Raw genomic sequence first — 25970 nt, 5'->3', positions numbered from 1 at the left:
AATCCATTTTGATACAAAAATTACCAAACATAAATCACTTTAACACAAACCTACTTTTGACCAAAATCAAGTTTGCAAAATCAATTTTATGCAAATTCTCGTTTGCAAACTGTAATCCAAACACACACTTAATGGTTAGTTTGGTTATTAAATTTTTTCATTAAAAAATATATCTTTATTTAATTATTACATAATGGAACATATATTCATATATAAAATATAATATAATAAAATAAATCTATTCAAAATACTTAAAAGTATAATTAAAATCATGAACATACAAATATAATAATAAAATTTGTATTCTAAATAAGTAAACATATCTTTTATCCTAATTTTTTATTTTTTAAATTTATTAATATTTTTTATTATTTTTTAAAAAAATATTTTTATATTTATAAATACATATATCTCGTCACGGTAAACGAGATACGTACAAAATTATCTTGTTTACAGTATAAATGAGATAAAAGAAAGATATTTATTTTGGTAAATATTTTTTAAAATATTTATTTCAGTAATTATTATAATTAATTTATTTATTAAAATAAAAAATTCCTTCTTGTTTGGTGGTCAAGCCTCCACATAATTTTTTGGATTCAAATTCACTACTATCAACTCTTAGCGCCAGTATGCCATTCTCTAACAAAAGTAAGTTGCAGCAAAAAAAAAAAATAATAAAATAAATGAAGGAAAAGAGTTACAAAGAAAACCAAAAAAAAGGTTAAGAATTTTTTATTATTGACATATAACAACATTTAAATACATGTAAATATTCAATTTATATGTAAATCATTTTAGGATATCTCGATTTTGTATGCAATAAAAAAATTATTTAAGTAAAAAAGTTTAATTAATTGTTAGGATTTAAAAATTTTATTTATTTTATTTTAGGAAGATTATTTTTTTCCTACATATTGTCATAAATCACCTGAGATTTACCATTTTTAGAGATTTTACTTATCAGCTAATCATATTAAAATTCTTTATCCATTACCCTTGAAGTGAATCCCGTTATAAAAAAATGATGCGTATAATATCTCTCTTTATTTGTTTACTTACTTGATTAATTAATTAAAATTTTTTCCATTAGGATCATGCGTGTATCTACCCCCCATTATTTGGTTTTTCTTTCCCGTGTCCAAATTTCCCTTTCCCGTGTTATCTCTCTTAGTTCTTTCTCTCCATGCCAAGTCTTTTCACTCTCTTTCTCTCTCTCTCTCTCTCTCTCAAACTCAAACCCTTACTCGATTCAAACACACCATCAAATTCAATGTCGCTATTTCTAAACACTACCAACGTTTTCTAACTGACGCCACTTGAGCGGCGCCACGTCATCACCACCACCACTACTCCTATAGCCACCGCAGCCACCACCGGAACATGGTCTTCAAGGGGAGATTCTTCTCCTCCAAGAAATCCGATTCCGATGGCTCCTCCAACAGTCCCCGATCCCTCCCCTCTAACTCCCCTTCCAGATCCGACAAGAAGAAGTCCAAATCCCTAACTCCTCCCGCCGCCGCCGCCGCACCCGTCGCGTGCCGGCAGACGCAGGTCAAGGACGCGACCACCAAGAAGAAGGACGCAGTTAAGGGGAAGGAAGGTCAGGCTCCACCTGGCGGCAAGGATTCCGCGTCTTCATTGAAGTCTAAGAAGTCTTTGACGGCGGCGGTGGCGGCAGCGGCTGCGGCGGAAGGAGGAGTCAAGGATTCTACGTCGCCGTCGTCGTCGTCCTCGGTGTCGGTGTCGCCGATCCTGGCTTCGTCGCTAGGGTTGAACAGAATCAAGACGCGATCGGGGCCGTTGCCGCAGGAGAGCTTCTTCGGGTTCAGGGGAGATAAAGGTCCGGCTGCGGCTCTCGGTGCTAGCAACCTTTCGAGGCCTGGAGGTGGCGGCGGCGACGGGAGTTCGGGTTCCGGCAGCGGCGTGAAGAAGAAAGAGGGCAGAGTAGGGTTTCAGGAGGGTTTCGCAGCGGGTTCTGGCACCGGTTGGATTGATAATGGGAGCAATTCAGATAGTATGTCCACCGGGAGTGGACCTTCTAGGGAGCAGAGCCCGATTGTGTTGCCAAGGTCGCGGCTGCAGAACGGAGAATCATCCTCCGATGCAGGTATGTGTGCTTTGTTTCTGCAAATTCTGGTGATTTGTTTTTCCAAAGTTTTTAATTTTTCATCTACCGTGGAATTGAGGAATTCTCTCTTGTCCATTTATTATTATTATTATTATTATTATTATTATTATTATTATTATTATTATAGTTGAGTTTTCTGCATGATCACAGTTTAATGTGTATGATTAAAACTCTGACCAAGAAGAATGAAGAAGTGTTTATTAGGGTAGTATTATATATATTATAAATCTAATTATTATATATTTATTATACATAGACTGCATACGTATTAAAAAGACTTATGTTGGTATAAACTTAGCATTTTTCATTTCCTTTTCCATTGGGATTGGGCTCATATTTGGAATTCCTTATTCAAAATTCCAATATACACAAAGTCACAAACCAAGCAATATAATTAAAAATGGGAGGTCCAATTCCAAGGCTCATATTTATGTCCTATCTAAGTGGCATCCCATTATATTTGATATTGCCAGTTGGCATAGGAGGGTACTTGCGAGTTGTGATAAAAAAAACAGGTGTTTAGAAAATAGGATATCCTCACTAGCAGAGTAAGAGTATACATCAAGGTCTGTCTCCTTAGCTGCTAGGAATTGAGCCAACTGATGGTAACTGTTGTGTTGAGAAGGGCTTTTGTAATTAAAATGATATATTAATAGTTCCATGTAATAATTCTAAAGAATAAAAAATGTAAATTAGTTCCATGTAATAGTTCTGAGGAATAAAAAATGTAAACTACTGTTTGTGTATTCTTAGTCTGAACCTAAGATTTATCAAATCCATACTCCGTATTCTTCGATTAATATATGTCGTAGACTATAGAATATTTGTGTTATTGTTACTATATTTATGAGTATGTATAACAAATATGGTGAGCTTGTATTGAAAAAATATTTCATATGTAGATTGATTGATATATTTGAAGAACTTATTTGAGATTTAGCTCTATTCAGCAGATTAGGATCATTAATAAAATTTTTGTCCAGCATTCTTTACAAGGCATTAAAAGTATGTAAATCTGTCGGGAAAGTTAAGGGCCTGTATGGTTTGCGTTTTCATTTTCTATTTTTATTTCCAGTGTTTTCTGTTTAAGGATTTTTTGAAGAAAAAAGAAAACAGTAAAATCTTGTTTTCTGCTTTCACTTCTTGAGTTCTTATTTTCATTTTTTCCTTTACAACATCCTAAAAACAAAAACATTGAAAATGAAAACACAAGTTCATCTTGAAAATCATTTTTTCAAGGGGATCAAGTTCATTTTTTGAAGTTGTATATATATATATACCTCATTGTGGAACTCTTTGGTAAAACAGTTGAGGTGATTTACGAATGATTGATATCAAAATGATAAAAGCTTTTCATTAGGTGAGGTTGGGGATTGGGACTTATTTCTGGATGGTTTGTACAATAGTTATCACTTGTAAAAATAGGATTCGTTTATCAAATGGCTGAGTAACTACTCAACCACCAGCATCAAGTATTCTGCTTTGTACATGGGGCTTTCTATAGGAGCCAATTGTGTTTAGGGTGAAAGCATGGGCTGTTGGTGCTGTAGCATTGTCGGTTTTGGCGTGATGTTATTATTTGTTATTACCCTCTGCCAATAAGCAATTCATGCTAAGTTCTTCTATGTTTATTTACATTGAAGTGTCTGACAAAACTAGTTTGTTCTGTTTACTGAAATGTTGCCTTTTGCTAATGATATACAGGGAGACAGACTTCGTCATGGGCTCACACTGGAGGGGTAAGAGGCCCTGATTGCACTCCTGAGGTATCTTTCTTTATTACTTCAACTAATATAACTGTTGTTTGAATGATATGTTGCTTTCTGTTTATTCATTTGCTGTCGCAAAAAAAAAATTAACTGTTTCCTTTTGCAGACAGCATATGATTACGAAAACCCCAAGGAATCTGAATCTCCTCGCTTTCAAGCTATCTTGCGGGTCACAAGTGCACCCCGAAAGAGGTTTCCCGCAGACATCAAGAGTTTTTCTCATGAGTTGAATTCCAAAGGTGTCCGACCTTTTCCGTTTTGGAAGCCTCGAGGGTTAAATAATGTGGAGGTACTTTCGTTTCCATTTCAGATTATATTATGAAGTTGATGATCTGTCTAGCTAGAGACATTGCTATATAAGTGATTTGCTTTGTTATGCAGGAAGTATTGGTTGTTATAAAGGCAAAATTTGATAAGGCAAAGGAAGAAGTGAACTCTGATCTGGCTATTTTTGCAGCCGACCTGGTTGGAATTCTTGAAAAAAATGCAGATACTCATCCTGAGTGGCAGGAGACAATTGAGGACTTGCTGATTTTGGCTAGGAGCTGTGCTATGTCTTCGGCTGGGGAGTTTTGGCTGAGGTGTGAAAGCATAGTCCAGGAGTTGGATGATAGGCGTCAAGAGCTCCCTCCAGGGATGCTAAAGCAGCTTCATACTCGAATGCTATTTATTCTTACTAGGTGTACTAGATTATTGCAGTTCCACAAGGAAAGTGGTTTGGCCGAGGATGAACATGTTTTCAATCTCCGTCAATCTAGAGTCTTGCATTCTGCTGAAAAGGCTGTTCCCCCTGGTTTGGCAAGGGATGTTAAAAGCTCTAGTGCTGCAAAAGCCTCAAAGTCCTCAACCAAAAAGGCATATAGTCAGGAACAAAGAACGTTGAATTGGAAGAAAGGAGTCACACAATCAGAAAACTTATCCCTTCCTGCTGATGATGACCCTTCAAAACATTTTGAGCCTCCTTCAGGAAGGGACCGGATGGCTTCTTGCAAGAAATTCCCGTCGCCAACAGGAAAAAGCCCAAAAGAAGCTGATCAGTTGAAGGAGCATGGTTATGGAAAGGTTGAACCACCGAAAACTTCAAGTAGTAAGAGATTCAGTTCCGATGGTGATCTTTCTTCTGCTAAGCCACCTGAGCTTCTTCCTGCCAAAGATTCCCAGGATCATGCTTCCAAGCACCACCATAAAGTTTCCTGGGGATACTGGGGAGATCAGCAGAATAATAGTGAGGAAAGCTCAATAATTTGTCGTATATGTGAGGAAGAAGTAGCTACTTCACATGTTGAGGATCATTCAAGGATTTGTTTAGTTGCTGATCGATGTGATCAGAAAGGTCTGAGTGTTAATGAACGTCTTGTTAGAATCGCTGAAACACTAGAAAAGATGGAGTCATGTACACAAAAGGATACCCAACAAATAGTGGGAAGTCCAGATGTTGCAAAAGTGTCAAATTCAAGCATGACTGAAGAATCTGATGTAGTTTCCCCTAAACTTAGTGATTGGTCTCGCAGAGGATCAGAGGATATGCTAGACTGTTTCCCTGAAGATGATAATTCTGTGTTTATGGATGACCTAAAGGGTTTACCACTTATGTCATGTAAAACTCGTTTTGGTCCGAAGTCTGAGCAAGGTATGACAACATCATCTGCAGGGAGCATGACTCCTAGGTCTCCTTTAATGACACCAAGGACAAGTCAGATTGAAATGCTCTTGGCAGGAAAGGGTGCTTACTCCGAACATGATGATCTGCCACAGGCATGCTCTGCCTTTTACCTCTTCTATAAAATTATTGTTTCTAATCTTTTCTCCTTTCCCTTTTGTTTTTTATGATGTTTAGTGGTAAATGGTCCAGTGGTTATAAATGTCCCTTAAACACTTAAAATAAAAACTTATTAAAATTAATACACATGGTAGATATCAAAGTGAGAAAGTGGGATGTTAATTATTTATATGCTCATGTATGCTACTAATTTCCACCTTGGTGGTAGGCTTATGTGTGTGTATATTTAAAATGAGCTTGTTTTTAAAGTGAGAAAGCTTAGGATAGTTGTTTGATCTATATAACATTGTTATGCTCCAAAACTGAAGAAAGAAGTAATCTGTTTCATGTTTTGCGTGGTTTTGTTAGTAAAATGCTCCTCGAAAGTGAGCTTGTTTCTTAAGTAAGAAAGTGTGTAATAGCAGTTGTACAATAGTAATGTTATGGCCCAAAAATGAAGTACTATTTCATTCTGCATGGTTGATTTTACTATATTGGACATGTTGGAATACACGGTAAAGAAATGTGCTTGCATGCTTTCTTATGCTAATCTTTTTAGTCATTTGAGAAGTTTTTATTGATCATATCGAGCTACTTTTGTCATGGGAAATGTAGATGAATGAACTTGCTGATATAGCACGCTGTGTCGCAAACGCACCTCTGGATGATGATCGCTCAACATCATATTTATTATCTTGTCTTGATGACTTACGAGTTGTTGTAGACCGGAGGAAATTTGATGCACTTACTGTGGAGACCTTTGGAACACGTATCGAGAAGCTGATACGGTTAGTACTTACAATCAGCTATGTCTGTTGAACTACTATAATTAGGCATTTAAAAAATTTCATCTATGGATGGATTTTTAATGAATAACTTAGGGTGAATTTTTTTTCGAGACATGTTTAATGTAGAATATCCATAACTGCATAACTGAATACGAGATGACATATATCTTATATTGATACAACTGCTATCTTTGTATCTGGTTGTGTGTCTATCTCTGGCATTACTAGTCAGAGCCTTTCTCTCAAGTTCGGCTCAAGTATATTTTTTCCCTCGATGTGTTATTTTTGTCTTTCCATGTTTTCCTCTGAAATCTTTAGGTGATATGCATGATAAGTTGGCATTTGCCCTTGCAGTGAGAAGTATTTGCAGCTTACTGAGATGGTGGATGTAGAAAAGATAGATATGGAGAGCACTGTAATGGATGATGATGTCATCTTGGAAGATGATGTGGTCCGTAGCTTGAGAACAAGCCCAATCCATTCTTCAAGGGACCGTACCTCTATTGATGACTTTGAGATCATAAAGCCTATAAGTCGTGGGGCATTTGGACGGGTTTTCCTGGCCAAAAAGAGAACAACTGGTGATCTTTTTGCAATTAAGGTAATTATTTTCACCCTTTATTCGGTGCTTTTTCTTCATTTATTGTATGCTTAAATTTTAATTCCGATAAGTGTTCAGTTTTTATCTTTTGTTCTGTTTTTGGATGATCGGTATTATGGCTTGTAGAAGAGTCATTTGATAATGTGAGGTTGTTTGGAGACTTAAAGCTGTTCATACCACTTTTTATTTGATCGTAGTATATTAAACTATTTATTGTTCTTGTAACATGTTCCGGGTAGTGTTCCTTATGAAATTTAAATCTACATTTTGTTGTATTTCTGTTATTTTCTTCTCTAATAAATTTTATTTTCTTATTGCTTGTTAAAAGTTAAAACATTGAAGGATTAGTACTGTTTGTTACTTTGTCATGTATATATATTTGCATGGTTACATGAATCCAAGTACTTTTTTCACAGGTTCTGAAGAAGGCTGACATGATTCGTAAGAATGCTGTGGAAAGTATATTAGCAGAACGTGATATCTTAATTACAGTTCGGAATCCTTTTGTGGTGAGCGGATCTAACTTGCTACTTGTTTCATGATGTCTTTCAAAATGCAACCTTTTTCTAATTTAACTGAACATAATCAGGTTCGTTTCTTCTATTCTTTCACATGCCGTGAGAACTTGTATCTTGTCATGGAGTATCTTAATGGAGGTGACCTATATTCGTTATTAAGGAATTTAGGTTGCTTAGACGAGGAAGTTGCTCGCGTGTATATTGCTGAAGTGGTAATCTGTTTCATTCTCTCTCTCTCTCTCTCTCTCTCTCTCTCTCTCTCTCTCTCTCTCTCTCTCTAAAAAAAAACGGAAAAAGGGAACTTTCGTTACATTGTCTAAACTTCATTCCCATGGTTAGGTTCTCGCATTAGAGTATTTGCATTCACTACGGGTGGTTCATCGAGACTTGAAACCTGACAATTTACTGATCGCCCATGATGGTCACATTAAGGTAATTGAATACACTTTTTTCTACTCACTATTAATGCCATCAACCTTGTATTTAGGCACAATATTTTTAAATAAATTAATTAAAAATTGATTTTATGTAGACACAAATAAGTTGATGTTTTTGGTTAGGGTATAGCTTGTTTAGGGTGCCTGGTGTGATTTCAGATTTTTGGATTTTGTTTGGTTTGTTATGGGTCATTCAGTTTTTTTTGCTGGTATTAGCATATTTTAACTGTCTTCTGTGTATCATTATAGCTTTTTGTTTTATATGAATAATTTTTCTCTATTTAAAAAGCTTTTGTCCTCCATTTATGTGGCTGTGGTTTTTGCTAGGGGAAGGGATGATCTATGAACTTATTCTCCTTTAATCCTTTTACTGTTGGAATTTAAGAAAAGATGATTTGACATGTGCTTTTCTTGGTTAATTTTTTTTTAAATTTTCAATTAATTTTGTCCTTCTAGAAATTAGAAAAGAAATTTTGGGCTGTATGGGAGGAGCACAAAGATGAAAGATCTCTTTCAGTGTTAGCCTTTTTAAGAACATATTTTTTACATTTGTAAGTTATTTATGTTTGTATGTAATGTTTGAGATTTTTTGCTAAATGTTTAACCCTGGCCTCTCCCTTGTTCTTCCTAATTTGAATTTTGCTGATAGGAGGTCTTGCATATTCATGTAGATTTTTATGAGTTTTATCTCTTAACTCGTGCATACTGATGTTCAGCTGATCACATGTTGAAGTTTTTCTTTTCTTTTTGGTTCCTTCTATGTAGCTAACAGATTTCGGGCTTTCCAAAGTCGGTCTCATCAACAGCACGGATGATTTATCTGGTCCAGCAGTGAGTGGGACATCCTTGCTTGGGGAGGATGAGCCTAACATGTCTACATCTGAGCATCAAAGGGAACTGAGGAAGAAAAGATCTGCTGTAGGTACCCCTGATTATTTGGCGCCAGAGATTCTTTTGGGAACTGGACACGGTTCGTATAGATCCATTTTTATGTTTAAGGTGGTCTGATTTCTGTTTACTAGATCAGTTTTGTTTTGCCTTCTTTTTTCTTTCAGTTTAGAGAAAGTAAAATAAATAATAAACTATCTATTTAGTCCCTTAAAGATACATGTACCAGTTTGTCCCCTAGAAGATTTTCAACTTTAGTTCTTGAAGGATATATCAATCTTTTTCTTCGAAGACACATGTGACTAGTTTAGTAAATAGAAATTTTTTTACAACTGTTATGTCCTCAAAAAAAGATACATTGTCATTTTCGCTCACTCAAAGATGCATGTAATATCGTATAAATTATTGAACTCACATAAAATATATGATCAAATAGATGTCATATGCATCTTTTAAGGACCTGTTATGTCACATATTTGAGTGTCTATATTAGTGCTAAAAACAATTTAGGGACCAAACTAATTTAATGCCGTGTATCTTTTAGAGGATACCTAGTAAATTTAGTCTAGCATTTAGCAACATCATTTCTATATTTTATTCTTAATTTTCCTGAAAAATTTGGAAGGATCTTCACTTTTCTGTTTAAAATAAAAAATAAAAAAATCTGCTGAAAATGCTAATTTAGTGGTTCCACAGCCTTTACTTGTGAATCTTTTCATACATCTGAAGTTGTGTATTTACATTGCAATCACAACATGAACAATATATATATATTTTTATAATTTTACAGGGTATACGGCTGATTGGTGGTCTGTTGGGGTCATTTTATTTGAGTTGCTTGTTGGTCTTCCACCTTTTAATGCAGAGCATCCTCAGGTTTATAGCATACCTTTTGCCAGGATTTTTGCGTTTCTGTTCTTGTTTGCTGTATGGTTTAGCTCTTACTGACAGATATTTCTTTTTGGGGGTGTTTGTAGACTATATTTGATAATATTCTTAATCGTAAGATACCTTGGCCTGCAGTTCCTGAAGAAATGAGTCCTGAAGCTCAAGATCTTATTGATCGGTAATAATCATGTTATGTTCATGTTATATGTATCTGGCAATTGCAAACTGTTTATTCTGGTCAGCATTTTAGAATATGAATGCTTTGTTTATGTTTCCAATACTGAATATGCTTCCATTAATTTGGATATTTTAGCTTGACTGCTTAAGCCGAAGATAGCATTTGCGAATGTATATTGTTCAGCAATCCTGGTGCCATACTTTATCTGTTAAATATGAACTTTATGTTAATAATCTTGTGACAGTGACCACTACTGTCTCACGTTTCACATGGCATTATCCTTAAACCATGAGAACAGGCTTCAACTAGGTGGGGCTTTTTGGGAGGGTAGATGTGCAGCCTTACCCTCACATGCAGGAAGCTGTTTCAAGTATTTGAACCTATGTCACAAAGCAGTAATCTCGTTGTATTTGGTGTTCTGAATGATTTGACTGTTGTCAACTACATAACAAGCCCATGATTCATTTTTTACCCCCCTCTTAACTGTGGCTTTGTGTAAAAATGAAAATATAATTATAATCTGTACAAAATCTAGGTTTTATTCTATCTAAAGCTTTTTCTTTATGCTCCCTTAGCTGGATGCCGATCTGTTATAAATTATGGTTTTTTGTCCTGCGTTGTTGTGCTAAGTTGAAGTCACGATTAGGATAGAAAAATGAATATTTTCTTGGATTAGTACCTGAGATGTGTTTATTTACAGATTATTGACTGAAGATCCTAACCAAAGACTTGGAGCTAGAGGTGCATCAGAGGTGATTTAATTATTACTGTATTAGCATACAGATGCTTGTTCCCCATTTTTATGATCATGTTTCATTTTCAAACGTCACATTGATAGATGTTAATTATCCAGGTGAAAGAACATGTTTTCTTTAAGGATATAAATTGGGACACACTTGCTAGACAGAAGGTATGTAATGCTTCTCAAGTCATAATTTTTGTTCATTGTACTGCATGTCTCTTGATGTAGTAGATGTTGTATGCTGAACAACATAATAACGTTCTGGTTTGCAGGCTGCATTTGTTCCTGCTTCTGAGAGTGCTCTAGACACTAGTTACTTCACTTCTCGCTACTCATGGAATACTTCAGACGGTCTTGTATATCATGCAAGTGATGCTGAGGATTCTAGTGATGCTGATAGCTTAAGTGGTAGCAGTAGTTGCTTGAGCAATCGCCAAGATGAAGTGGTACTGCATTTATTGGTATCTCTAAACATTAAATATTAACTGTCACATCAATTTGAAGTTTGTGCGCTGACTTTCTCCTGTGAAAAATCTACAAACAGGGAGATGAATGTGGGGGTCTTGCTGAGTTTGATTCCAGCTCATCAGTCAACTACTCTTTTAGTAATTTCTCTTTTAAGGTATTCTTTTGAGTTATATACTTATGTTTATTATACAAGCAACTAATTAGACTTAACTCTTCTGAACACGCAAAAAGATTTATTTAACCTCTGTTTAATGGGAATTAATCGCACCTCTCTGGGATTACTGTTTTTGCTTCCTATGACTGTTGGTGTGTTGCATGCTTGTTTTGTTGATATTTATTTTGATCTCTCTTCTCTTGTATTGATGTTTTTTCAATTGTTTACCAGAATCTCTCCCAGCTTGCATCAATCAACTATGATCTTCTCTCCAAGGGATGGAAAGATGATCCACCAGCAAATCCCGGAGCATAGCTTTCTTTTCTTCTGTCGAAGTCCAGAATTCGGTGTTTAGACATCGTCCAAGCAATTTTGGGTGCACAAGCACCTTTGTCATCTGTACACATTGTAAATGTATGACTCTGTAAAACTACCGTCATTTCATCAAGTCTTATATTGTGCATTCTTGCTGATCTAATTTTGAATTTGCTGGAATTTGCAGAAATTCTAGAAGCTCAAACTGATTCAGGATGTACTCTCTGCTTATTAGGTCACAGGAACTAACACTGGGTGGTTTTCAATTTTTCGGTTTTGTTGTATTGTATGAATTTGAGGACTGTAAATGTTAAAATGCATACCAGTGTTGGTTGCTCACATTGTTTCTTGTGGTGCTTTCCTTAATATAATGCAGCACTGAGGGCACATCCCGTTTTGTTCAGCTACTGTAATATTATTTACTTGTATAATTGAGATGTGAATTATCTTTCTAATTTCTACTGTGATCCCAGAACAACAAAATGATTTTTTGATGGAAAAAAAAGAAAGGAACTTCTTCACCTAAATATTTATTGGAACTCTACTATTTTTAACATCCCAGAATAGTATTTCTTACCGAAATGTACTGTACTGGCTTCCCTTCATCCCTTAACTGTTTCATAGAAATAACATTGATCCCAAAATTAAATTCTTTATAGTTTATACAAAATGGAAGCTTAAGAAATAAGACTGCTTATGCACAAAAGGATAGTCAATTATTAGCAAGTAGAACAAAAGTGAATCCTTTTATTATTTACGATTTAAGCGATGCGGTGCCTAGATACATGCAAAGGATGATGTATAGAATATAGTTTATTTGCATTACAGGTGTCTACGACTACGAAAAAAAAAAAAGAGAATTAAATTCATACCAGGTTTTCAAAATTACAATGACCTTTTCCCTTTTTTTGTACAAAGGGATTCAACGGGGAGTAATTCCAAAACTGCATTCGTCATTTTTATTCCCCAAAAGCTTCAATTCTTTCTCGGTACCAGTAATTGAAGATAGACTTATTTTTAATCTTTCAGGCATGCGTAAAATATGCTTTTCTTGCCTCTCATCCAAATGTATCAATATCACACAGTATATTTGATCTTTTACTTTTTGGATTTTCTGTAAGAGTTTTATTTGTTGACACATTGATTACTGGGGCCAAATATTTCTATGGTTGTCAAGTTGCCAGAAAGGAGAGAATAACGGTCCAATGTTTACGCTTGTGCTACTCGGCCATCAATTCTGAAGGAGAATAGGACAACAACATAGCCAAGAACCAAAAGCATCCCATGTAGTAAAATAATTCTATATCATTATGTCAATCTAAGCTAACCACTCATTCCTTTTATTGAATGCATGCCTTCAAAATGTGAACAAAATAAAGAAGACAGCGGAGACATTTTTTATGTCTATTATTTCCATGCTCTGTATTTTGTGTTCTAAGAAAATTACCAAACTAGGTCGAAGGATCTTTGGATCACTAAATGGCAACAAAATATAAACATGAACTTCATGTAGTAGGAGGAGTAGGACCACTAATATAAGGAATTGATCACTTTATATACTAACACTGCACCTTCCACTATTTGTTTTATCATTTTATGAGGCAAGTTTGGTCCACCACCATCATCGCATCCACAAATACATTACCTTAAGGGAATGAATTTTCATCAGATCAGTATGTTGTACTCATCTGAGAAAAATTGTTTCAAGTGCCTGGCATTGCCATGAGTTGGCGTTTGAATTTTGTTACCTACCTTGAGAAAGGATTACAAAAGCATTTGCTCAACTTTTGGGACCAATATTTATGACCCCACATCTTGTACATTGTAATATGTAATATGCACTAAACCTTCATTGATAATAAAAATCTCAACTTATAAAATCTTACAAATCGAAATCAAATATAAATAAATTCTTACAATACAAGTTTATAAATTGAACATTACAATTCAGGTTCAGGTTTATATGATTAAACTCATTTTCTTTAATTGAGGTAAATTCTCGAATTTGACTATTTTGATTTATTACAAATTACAATAGCCCGTTTATTTAAAACTTATGCCAAATTAATTCTAGTATCAATGTATCATTCAATAATCAATAACCGTGCTTAGCCACCCGTCAAAAATAAATATAGAAACAATGCTTCTTACCCAAAAAGTATCATCCCTCTCTCTCTCTCTATCTATATCTATCTATCTATCTATCTATATATATATATATCATATCAATATCAAACTTTTTACACATGCCTGCATTGTTTGGCCATAGCAATCTAACTAATTGTACTATTCGTTTCTTATTTGACATGATGTTTCTATTTGTTTAGTTATTAGAACCTCATTATCAATAGCAATCAATCCAAAAGAGGATGATATAATCTCTTAAATATATCACCCTAATTTTTTTTTTATTTTTTTTGGTAAGGATATATCACCCTAATTTCTAAGCATCTATTTTACATAATTTAACGATGTAAAAGATGTATCCAACCCAATCATTGTCTTGAACTACTAAGAAGTAATCAATTTTTTCTTATTTAGTAATTAAGGACCCACTTACATGAATGTAATGATTTACCTCTTTTTTTTTTAACTATGGTTGGGTTCACAATTAAAGGATGCGTGACGCGTGCCATCTTGGAGATAGAGCAACCAACTAATTGACAATGACCAGAGTGTGCTTTCATTTTCAACAGAGAAAAAGGCTTCAACTATCAACAAAAGCAAAAACAAAATAATTATAATATCAACCATAACTCACCAACTATTACTAATTGGTCACATATCCAATCCTCCAAGGTAATAGTTGTAGATAAGGAAGAAAAATAGGGATTAATACAACAGAGATTGAAGGATATAAGGTAGAAATTCAATGTTGGGTGGTGAAGAAAATTGAGGCCTAAGCTAAAAGATACAACATAAACACAAGATTTAGGAAGAAAAATAATGGGGTTTTCACAAGCCAAGAAGATCCTTTAAACTCCATTAGTAATGACATGATCTTTTTTTTAATAAATTAAATAAATTATTATTTACAATTGTGTTAAGCTATTGATTTGTTGAAACTTTCAACAAATTTTAATGATTTTCAAAATAATACGATTTGCTGAACATTTCACGAAATCAATAGCTCTATACAACCATAAGTAATAATTTTTTTAATTTATTAATTAAAAAAATTCCTTAAAAGGACATGGTGGCTGCAACCAAGTACCAAACTCATCAAGATACATCATCTACAACACTGATCAAATCATGTTGGTGCTGGGTTTGCTTTAGATCCTTAGAACCATGAAGCTCTTCTATCCGGTGTCTCACTTCGGCGATTGAAGGTCGATTATCGGGATATGGAGCTGTACAATCCACTGCAAGCTGCAACAACTCAACCATATCCTCTTCCACAGTCTGATGGCTAAGGAGCTCAGCATCAAAGACCTCAGAAGTCCACTCTTCCCTAACAACCGATTGCACCCATCTCGGAAGGTCCACTCCTTCCTCATGCAACAAGGCGTGAGTTGGAGCCTTTCCGGTAAGAAGCTCCAAGAGCACCACGCCAAAGCTGTACACATCAGCCTTGTGAGACACTCTGCGAGGATCAGTTACCTCAGGAGCACGGTAGCCGGCAATCCTATTAGGGGTCGACGAGGGGCTAACAAGTTGTGCAAGGCCAAAGTCGGATACTCTGGCTTCATAGTTCTTGGTTAGGAGGATGTTTGATGACTTTATGTTTCCATGAGATACATTAGGCCCTTGTGAATGTAGGTACTCAACGGCGCGAGCAGCTCCAAGCGCAATCCCTGACCTGAGTTCCCAAGTCAGTGGTGTTCTGCCAGCTCCTTTGTTTCCTATGATAATGAATTGTAAACTTTAGTTTACCAGTGTTCATGCCAAATCAATATGATATCTACAATTAGGTCAGGTAACAATCCAAGATAGATATAATGTAAGACCAAATTGTTGTGCTTGTAAAATGATACTCCATCCATTCTAAAATAGCTATTACTTTGGAAATTTGGTACATTAATAACTAGTTGTCTTTGTAAATATCAGGATAAAGTAAGTATTTTTGAAAACATCCAAGGTAGCTTTGATATAAATCGAAAATGTTAGGAACAAAGTTGAATGAATCAAAATCGTTCGGGACAAAACTGAATGAAATTAAATTAAATGTTAGGTTTTGAAGAAAATTACAAACGCTAAGGACAAAAAGCACATATTTTATCAAGATGCATTGAACTGATAATTTACCAAATTTCCAAAGTGATTAACCATAGTGTATAGTGTACATTGCATATTGTAAAGTCTGTTCCTCAATGTAATGAATATAGTTAGTGATTCATAGCAATTATGCAAAGATAAAACAAAAACGAATGCATTCTACAAAACACTACACAGTATACATATAAATAAGGAAAAAATTAGAAATTTTTGTAATTAAAGGGGGAGATTTTACCATGCAAGAGTGCAGACAAGCTTCCCATATGCATATAATCATGAACAAGAAGCTTCTCATCCCTGCTATAATAGTAAGCCCTAAGAGGCACCAAATTCTGATGAACCATTGCTCCAGCAACCTCAATCTCATCCCTGAAGTCACTCTCAGAGAGTGTCACATCCTTGAGCCTCTTCACAGCCACCACAGGCCCATTCTCCAACACAGCCTTATATGAAGTTCCAAAAGTACCCTTCCCTAAAACCTCAGCAGAGGCTCTAAGCAAATCCTCCAAATCAAACACCTTCCCTTCTGAATTCCCAAAGAAAACCAGCTTCTTGTTCGCACCACCACCGACAGTCTCTACTTCAGAAACATGATTTTTCTCACCATGGATTCCCCTACCATTACCCTGCTTCAATGTTGCAATATTTTCAATGTTACTGGTTCTGTTATCACTCTTCTTCCTACACAGAAGAATCAAAGCAAACACAATTAGCAACATTCCAACCACACACCCAATCACAATCCCAGCAATGACCCCACCACTTAGCTTTCCTTTCTTCTTCTCCTTCAAACCACTGTTCGCAATACCCGCAGCCACGCCTGGAAAAGACCCATTTGCCCTTCTCCCATTCTCATTCTGAGGACACAACTTCAATGGCTTCCCACACAATGTGTTCCCTAAAAATGACTCCTTTGAGAAGCCCGTCAACGTTTCAGGCACAGAACCGTTGAGAAAGTTGTTGGAAACGTTGAACTGAGCCAACTCGGCGAGTCTTTTCAACTCGGGTAGCGACCCGGAAAACCGGTTGTTCTCGAGGTAGAGGGTCCTCAAGCGGGTCAAATTGTTGAAGCCGGTTCGAACCGGGCCTGAAAAGGCGTTATCTGCCAGGTTGAGGCGAACGAGAGAGGTGAGGTTGAAGAGAGAAGGTGGAAGCTCGCCGGAGAGGTTGTTATGGTGGAGGTAGAGGTTGCGGAGGGAGGAGCAGAGGGAGAGGTCGGCGGGAATGGGGCCGGAGAGTGAGTTAAAGCGGAAAGAGAGGGTGCGGAGGTGGGTGAAGGAGGGAAACACGGCGGAGGGGAGGTGGCCGGAGAGTGAGGCGGCGGGGAGGCGGAGGGCGACGACATGGGTGTTGGTTGGATCGCAGAGAATGCCAGGCCACTTGCATGGGGAGGTTGTAGAGGTTGGGAGCCAGAGGAGGAGCGTGCGGCCTCCGACGGCGGAGCGTAGGTTGAGGAGTGCGGCTCGTTGGGCGGAAGAGAGGTCGGGTTTGGCATAAGGAAGGAGGACGAGGAAGAAGAGAATGATGAGCTTGTTGCGATGCATTGTGTTTTGTTTGAGTGATTTGTTAGAAGAAGAAGAAGAAGAAGAGTGGTTATGCTTTTGAAGAAGAAGAAGCAGAAGACATTGCTTGCTGGTTTTGTTTGGGTTGGGGTTTGGGGAGAGTTAGGAGTGACTTTGGAACACACACAGACAAGAGACAAGAGACAACAGAAGAGAGAAGAGAGAAGAGAGAGAGACTGGTACGGTGTGCTGAGAAGACAAGTGACTGAGAGTGAGATTAACGTACGAATACGATAGACTAATAGTAGATATTTTTAGAGGTAAGAGGTAGGAGCTGAACAACAAAAATACTAATTAACCAACGAGGAAGAGAGTGCTAGACTGCTAGGACAAAGAGATTTCCAGTTATTAATTAGTTATTATTAATATTTTCAATGATATAAGATTATATTTAATAATATAAAATTATTTATTTTTTTTACTAATTAAATATTATCAAATTTTAATAAAATTACTAATTCTCTAGACTTTCTCTTAACCAAATATTAACAAAAAATAGTAAATTTTTGTTGATCATATAACATCCAACAACTGAAATTCTATTACATAATTTGAACAAAAAGAATCCTAATGATGAGTGAGAGAATATAACTGTATGAAATTTTTTTGGATGCTGTATTAACTTTCTCTTTCTAGTTTAAGGTGCAAAGAGGTCGATGGAATTTATGTTACTTCAGGCTCAAGACTCGACACTTAATGGAGGTAGCAAAGGAAAATCTTATAAAGGTTTACCTTTGTCTTTTTTTTTAGAGTTGTTAGAAAAGTAAGAGAGAGCACGCAGTAAAAAAAAAGAATTTGTATCTATTTAAGTTTAGAAAAAATAAGTGAGAGTAGTAGAGAAAAAGTTTATGTATTATAATTGTGTGGAATGATACTATTAAAAGAATATTTATAAGTGTTAAGAGAATCAAAATAATAAAGATGTAATATCTTATAATAAATTTTTAGATATGTTAAATAATGATAATTGATCTAATTGATCATAATTATATTCTAAAATCTCCCTCAAATTCAAGTGACAATTTGAATTTAAAATTTATTTAAAACAACGAAATAAAAAAAATGCATAAACTGATAGAACAGGTGCAGACATAACTACCTGAAGGAAGCGCAAATGAAACTGCTGGAAGAAAGCACAGACGGAACTGTCGGAAGGAAGTGCAGATGGAACTGCTACAAGAAAGCACTGATGGAACTGCTACAAAGAAACGCAAACGAAACTGCCACAAAAAAACACAGATCGATTTGCCGGAAGAAAACGTAGAGAGAACTGTCGGAAGGAAATGCAGACGGAACTGCCGCAAGAGTAGCCAACTGGCGAAAAACTCCTAAAAAGATGGCAAACGGTCAGAAAACTGGTGAAAAAGTGACAGTGCAAAGAGATGGTAAACTATCAAAAGGTGATGGAAAACATATAGTTTCTCAATGAGAATAAGTACATAGTGAATGAGCTAATCGGTGAGGTGAGAAAGCATCAAAGTAACGACAAAAGAGAAGGAAAAAAAATGGCACGAAAGAAAAATATGAAAAATATGGTGATTTCACCAAAATAAAAACAACCTATCCTCCTCAAGAAGGATACCATGACTCTAATACCATGTTAGAAAGGTAAGAGAGAGAACAGTAGAAAAAAGAATTTGTGTCTATTCAAGTTTAGAAAAAGTAAGAGAGAGTAGTAGAGAAAAAGTTTATGTGTATTATAGTTGTGTGGAATAATACAATATAAAAGGGTATTTATAGGTGCTAAGATAATCGAAATAATAAAGACGTAATATCTTATAATAAATCTTTAGATATGCTAAATAATGCTAATTGATCTAATTGATCCTAATTATACTCTAACAAGAGTAAACGCCATTTTCGGTCCCTAATCATTTGTCCGATGGACTTTGCGCCCCTTAATAAATATAAAAACCCAAATCGATCCCTATCTACTTTCATATATGTACAATTCAGTCCTTGCAACCGGTTCCCAGCAGGTCACTTGCTGATGTGTCAGTAACTTGCCCACGTGAATTTCTCTCCTTCCTAATGGAGACAAATCGCCCCCTGAACCTTTAGCAAAATGCTGCGTTTCACAAATAGCCTTATTCCATAAAACCGTTTTCTTTCCCTCGTCATTTACGTTATGCCCTAATTCAGTAAACCTTTCTCCTTCCCTCCAAAAGAGCGTTACGTTGAGGACGTGCGAGTGTGTTGCATCACTTCTGTGGGAAGCCATTGATTGCATTTTGAAAGTTTCTTTGAAATGGTAAGGAATGCTTCGTCCCTTCTACTTATTTTATATGTAACTATAGTCTAGTTGAATAGTGTGTGAGATAGTGGCCATAAAATTAGTTTTGATGTCTTTGTGAGTGTTATGTATGGTGATTATAGGTGGATGTGGTGAAGTTTGATTTGTTGGTAATTTAAACATTGTCTTTGTTTGATGAGTTAGGGTTGTCGCAAAGCTATAGTAGTGGTGTTAACTTTGAAAGTTTCTACCTTTGTCTTTACTGATGAGTTAAGAATTCTTAACTGATATTTTGACTTGTAGTTGGCAGATTGATAAGTATATGTGGCATTTTAGTTATTTGATTTTAATTAGCTTTGAATTTTAGTTTAGTTACTGAATCATGGTTACGATTTTTGCAGATGTCTGTGTTTGTTGTCCCTGTTTTTCATTATGGTGGGAGACTTAAGAAAGATTCAAATAGAGTGTTATGGTATGTAAATGGAAAGATTGAGAAGTTTTCATCCATGGATGTTGATTTTGTCAACAAGAAGGACTTGGAAGAACTCTTCAGGGGATTAGGATATCCAAAATACAAAAAAAAAATTATTGGCTTGATCCAGGATCAAGAAATATGGAGTTTGGGCTTCATATTCTTAAGGTTGACCAGGATATTAATGACAAGTGTGAAGCCACCCTAAGTTGTCTAGACAAAAATGAGTTTTATATTTACTTTGAGCACGTTGTAAGTCAAACTAATGGAAGTTGAACCAGAGCCACAAGCAGAGCCAGAAACAGAGAAAGAGCCTGTGGTGGTCACAGATGATTCTTCTTCAGATGATGGATATGAGAGTGTCGAGGATGAGGCCTACGAGCCTCCTCCTCCAGGTTATGAGACTGATAGTAGTGAATTTGAGTCTCCAAGAAGACGGGACAAGAAAGCAAAGGAAAAAGTATCTGTGTCTCCATCAAGCAAGAAGAAGGTATCACCTAAAAAAATGATAAGAAATTCTCAAAGAGGTATGCCGGGAGGAGGAAAAAGAGACATGTGCTATATGGTGAATCTAGTAAAGGAGAACTGACACACCTGCCCAATGGCCATTAGAAATATACATGGGAGGTCCAACAGTGGTTAATGAGAAGAGTGACAATGATGACTACAACTACGAATATACCTCTGAAGAGAGCCATATCCCAATTTTTTCTGAGGATGAGAGGACAATGCAAGGACTTGATTTCAATGAAGAAAATGAATATGGAGAGGTTCAGTTTGAGCTTGGAATGCAATTTGCGACTTTGAAGAGATTTAAGATGACATTGAAGGATGTCTTTGTTTGAAATAAAAGAGATTGCATGTATATCAAGAATAAGAAAGAGATGGTAAGGACTAGATGTACAGAGGAGAACTGCCCATGGTTAATATATGTGGCAACGAATTCAAAAACAATGGCATTTGAAATAAAGACATTTCATAACAAGCATACATGTGGAAGGGATTATGGAAGCAACTTAGTCGATAAGGCATGAGTCACGAATAAGCTGGAAAAATGGTTGGCAACACAGCCTAAGCTGACATCTAGGGAAGCAACAGAGCATATGAAGCAAGACTACAATGTTAAGATCCATCCAAAAATGATCCAAAGGGCTTGAAAGCAGCTAGGAAAATTGTTGTTGGAAACGACAAGGCACAATATAGGAAGTTGTGGGATTATTTACAAGAATTACATAGGAGTAACCCAAGCAGTACGACTGACATGTGTGTTGACCCAATTTCACAGTCTCTACCCCTATTTGACAAAATCTACTTCTACTTAAATGCATACAGAAATGGGTTTATTAAGGGTTGTAGACCACTAATAGGCCTAGATGGATGCTTTTTAAAAAGGTATTATGGAGGCCAATTCTTAATTGTAATGTCACTTGATGCCAACAACTATGTATTTGTTATTGCATATGCTGTGACAAGAGCAGAAAATATAGAGAATTGGATGTGGTTCTTAAATCGGCTTCAGGATGATTTGCGTGACCATCAAGTGCGTGGATGGAATCTCATGTCCGACCAACAGAAGGTAGCAACATTTGCATTATAATGTGATCTTGTTTAGATAATTGAATTGTATAAAGAATTCTGTAGCATATACTTGGCTTATAATTAGAATTTTGTAGCATATACTAATATACTTGGCTTATAATTAGAATTCTGTAGCATTTACTTGTATTATAGTTAGACTTCTGTAGCAAGGAGTTATGCATGCAGCAAAAGGAAGTCATGTCCTATGTGCAACATAGAAATTGTGTGCTGCACATTTGGAAGAATCTTCAACAAGAGTACAATAACAAACAGGTAAAAGGACTGTTATGGCATGCAGCCAAGTGCACTACTCAGGTGCAGTTCAAAGAATCAATGGAGAAGTTTAAGAGTGTGTGCCACGGAGCATGGGAGTATATGAATCAGTTTGACCCCGGAGTTTGGTGCAAGGCATATTTCAGTTATGGTCCTAAGAATGATAACCTCACTAATAACGTGTGAGGTTTGGAACTCTATGATAGTTGAGGCTAAGGAGAAGCTGATTCTAACAATGTGTGAAGAGATAAGGTGTACAATAATAAAGAAGATGGCCAAGTACAAGAGGATTCTAGGGAGGTGCAATGGGAAGTTGGCACTAGCTCAACAATAGAGACTTGACAGGCACATTAAACCACAGAGTCATAAATAGAATACACAATGGAGTGGAGATAATGACAGGGTTCTGTTTGAAGTTACTAGGAAAAAACGCAAATTGGGAGTCAATCTTCAACAACATACATGCACTTGCAATGCATGACAGTTGACAGGTAAACATTAGCTATTATTTCTAGGGGTGAACGTGGATCGGATCGGATCAGATATGGCCAAAATTTTTATCTGATCCGCACTAAAATCATCGAATTGGATCGGATCCAATATATGCAGTTTTTAAGCTTAGATCTGATCCGATCCGATCCGCACATTTGCAGATCGGATCGGATATCGATATATCTACAAAATACAAAAATATTTTAAAAACCTTATTTTTATTAAAAAATATCAATAAAATTCATTTGTTCTATTCTTTTAAATATGTTTACTCTTAAAATAATATTAAACATACTTTTCTTAAATAATAAATTAAAATAATACAACATATATGATAATTATTAGTTGAAATAAAACATAAAAATAATATTTATTTATTTATTTTTGCGGATACGTAGATATGTAGATACCTAAACAAAATCCGCAATCCGATCCTATTAGTGTGTGGATCGGATATGATCTATGAACACCCCTAATTATTTCCCAGTTTATTAATTTCACTATGTGTAGCACACTATATTCATGATTTTGTTGTTGTTGTCTAGGGATGCCATGTGTCCACGCAGTTGCTGCCATCTCTAGGTTGAGGATTAAGGATGCCAAATACTTTGTCAGCCCTTATCTCACCATGGATGTTGTGAAGAAAACATATGACTTGTATGTAAATCCAGTTAACAGCAAAGAATTTTGGAAGAAGACAGATCGTCCAAAGCCACAACATCCTAGAATAGTACAACCAGCTGGTCGTCTAAAGAAACGTTGGACTGAATCCGGTGCACCCCCTCCCCTCTCCCAGTGAGTGGCGACAAAGTGAGAAAAACCTTTCAGATAACATGTAGCAAATGCGGGGAGAAGGGGCATTACTATAAAACATGCAAGAGAGCACCAGTTAAACCTGACTGGCAACCAAAAAGAAAGAAAGCAAAAGCTACTAGCAAAGCTTTGGTTGTGATGACTGAAAATGTAGTTCCTCCACCTCGCCTTATAAAGAATGTGGATGGCATTGATGATGGTGCCAATAACATAGCTGTTGAAGAACCTAAACCTATTAACATGGAGCTTCTTGTAATTTTTTTTTGGACCAATATATTGTAAGTTGTTTATATTTTGGGTTGTGCATTTGTTTATTCATAATTAGGGTTTTTTTTGTAAACATCTATGACTGCAATACATTCTTTTGTGATATAAGTAAAGGCTAGAAAAACAAGAAAAAAAATGCTAAAGAGGAATCATGTAGAGTCAGATGAGATAAACATTTCACAAACTGTCCTAACTATAGAGGTAAATAGACACACCATGGTTGTTAGCTTTTTTTTGACACAAAAGATGTAGCTTTGGAGATCATATTTGAACTACTATTGTTTTAACAGATTCTAGAAACTGATCTAACTATTCCAACATCTCAGTCCAAAACTCAGGCGCTAAAGGCTCAGTCCCCATCTGTAGCTCCAAGTTTTAGGCCCAAACAGAGTGTGAGAAGGCCTCCACCTCCTCCAATGCAACCCACCCAACCTGCTGACAATGTCCAGGCCCAACCAGAAGGACAAGGCTTACCAAAACCCTCTCCTCATGCAATCTCCAATGAAACTCTAGCATTAGCTAGCATTGAGACCTCATCAAAGCTCTTCAAGTTTATTCCAACTCCAGGCACTAAGCCTCCACCAAAGAAACAGAGAAAGAATCAGCTATATAGATATAATGCTGTTTAAGGAAAGTAGTACTTTGCTTTAGGGGGAGATTCTATTTTCATATTTTGGTTAATGTTGATGTTATGATTAGGTTCTAGTTTGAAGTCTACAAAATACTCAGGGTTGATTTACAAACACTATCTACTTTTTTGGTATTTGTTTTAGTTTGAAGTTAGAAAAACACTCATAGTATGATTTGTGAAACTCTGGATTCGTTCATATTTTAGAGTCAACTTTTTGTAAAACATTCATAGTTTGATTTGTGAATTACTAGATTGGTTTATATATTAGTTTCAACTTTTATGAAACACTCATGATTTGGAATGTAGTTCCAAATGTGTCACATATTTAGAGTATTTAAATTGTTAACTTCGTATCAGTGTTTCACAATTATATAATACAATAAATTTCAACCATAATACATTAAGCAGTTATCTTCTATTTACATAAATTTGCACCCTAAGTCAAATTCACGTTTTTCTCTAATCTACTGAAAATTGATGAAATTAGAAGTGTAAATGCAATTTCAATTAAGAATGTGGTTAGTGTTCTGCATTTAGTGTTGTCTCCAAATATTTTTTCAATTCTCTGCTTGGCCATTATGACTTCCAGTGCCTCTAACCTTTTCTCCATCTTCTTCAAACTTTCAACCACTCCATTCTGATTGACATCAGCTTTATGTGTATATGAACCAACATATTCATCAAGCCAAGCAAAATATTTGCAATGTTGAGCTGCGGTCTGCAACAAATAACACTTCATGGTAAAGACAACAAATTTTGAAACACGACAAAAGTGAAGAAGGTTTACCTTAAAATAAGAGCAACAAAAAAAAAGTATGTTCGTGTTTCCTATGGTTCTAAATTCAAACATATTGCATATGTGCCACAATGATATCTGAGTGTTACAAATCTTTTCTTGCCTTGGTTTACCCTTTTCCCTATACTCCCAGTGAAACTCAAAGTTGGACTCCAGCACAAATTATTCTTAACTCCACTGCTTTCTTCCACAGTTTGTGAAGAAGAGTTTCTGCCCTCTATAGCCATAGTCTTATTCAGAAGAAAATCACGTTTTCACTCTACACACGATGAAGACAATAAAAAATAAAACAAAAATCTTAAACAATTTTAAACCCTCAGATAATAACGTTATTTATGAAACACAGCGTTTTGGCAAAAATTCAGAAAATGATTTGTCCGTAGACAAATTACTAATACATCAGCAAGTGACCTGCTTAAAATCAGTTACAAAAATTAGATTATACATATATAAAAATTGATAGAGACTGATTTAGATTTTTATATTTGTTAAAGAACACAAAATTTATCGAACAAATGGTTAAAGACAAAAAAAAAGATATTTACTCATTCTTTTATCAACTTACTTTTCTTCTCTCTATTTTTACATATATTCTCGCTTATCACTTTTTATACTTTAGAAAGATTAATATTTGTGTTAATTGGCATATCATCATATGAACGTTCCACGTTTTTATCTTTTCTCTTCCTTCCTTTCAATTAGAAATCCTTACACATTTGGAAAACAAAAAATAAACAACTAAATTTTTATTGCTTCAGAGAAATAGTATCTTTCCTTTTCTCATTTATATTTTCTTTATATGTCATGATTATTTCATTTAGACAATACTAAATCAATATTAATGTTAAATATATTAATTTTTTGTTCATAAAAAAAATACGTGTTTTATTTTTGTTACATGATAAGAAGAAAACAAGTTGATAAAATATATGCGTCACTTATCAAATTTGATATAAAGATTCAAATAAAAAATACCAATGAACTTCATTACATAGATTA

At 35.5% G+C, this 25970-nt stretch overlaps 2 protein-coding genes across 2 annotated transcripts; one reads left to right on the top strand and one right to left on the bottom strand.

Annotated features, from left to right (window-relative positions):
- Nucleotides 1-1064: 1064 nt before the first annotated feature.
- Nucleotides 1065-12091, top strand: LOC112750931 (probable serine/threonine protein kinase IREH1). The gene is made up of 18 exons (XM_025799856.3): nt 1065-2110; nt 3836-3897; nt 4007-4189; nt 4282-5655; nt 6275-6447; nt 6802-7048; nt 7465-7557; nt 7638-7778; nt 7906-7998; nt 8769-8973; nt 9682-9767; nt 9869-9957; nt 10658-10709; nt 10811-10867; nt 10972-11145; nt 11244-11321; nt 11553-11735; nt 11824-12091. Exons 1-17 carry the CDS (start codon nt 1384-1386, stop codon nt 11634-11636), a joined length of 3918 nt encoding a protein of 1305 aa, XP_025655641.1. The 5' UTR covers nt 1065-1383; the 3' UTR covers nt 11637-11735; nt 11824-12091.
- A 2257-nt stretch (nt 12092-14348) lies between these two features.
- Nucleotides 14349-17747, bottom strand: LOC112750930 (probable inactive receptor kinase RLK902). The gene is made up of 2 exons (XM_025799855.3): nt 16090-17747; nt 14349-15481 (listed from the first exon to the last, which is right to left on the bottom strand). Exons 1-2 carry the CDS (start codon nt 17396-17398, stop codon nt 14859-14861), a joined length of 1932 nt encoding a protein of 643 aa, XP_025655640.1. The 5' UTR covers nt 17399-17747; the 3' UTR covers nt 14349-14858.
- Nucleotides 17748-25970: the final 8223 nt, after the last annotated feature.

The sequence above is a fragment of the Arachis hypogaea genome, chromosome 15, assembly GCF_003086295.3.
Source record: "Arachis hypogaea cultivar Tifrunner chromosome 15, arahy.Tifrunner.gnm2.J5K5, whole genome shotgun sequence".
Taxonomy (NCBI): Eukaryota; Viridiplantae; Streptophyta; class Magnoliopsida; order Fabales; family Fabaceae; genus Arachis; species Arachis hypogaea.
This window is presented reverse-complemented; position numbering and strand designations above follow the sequence as displayed.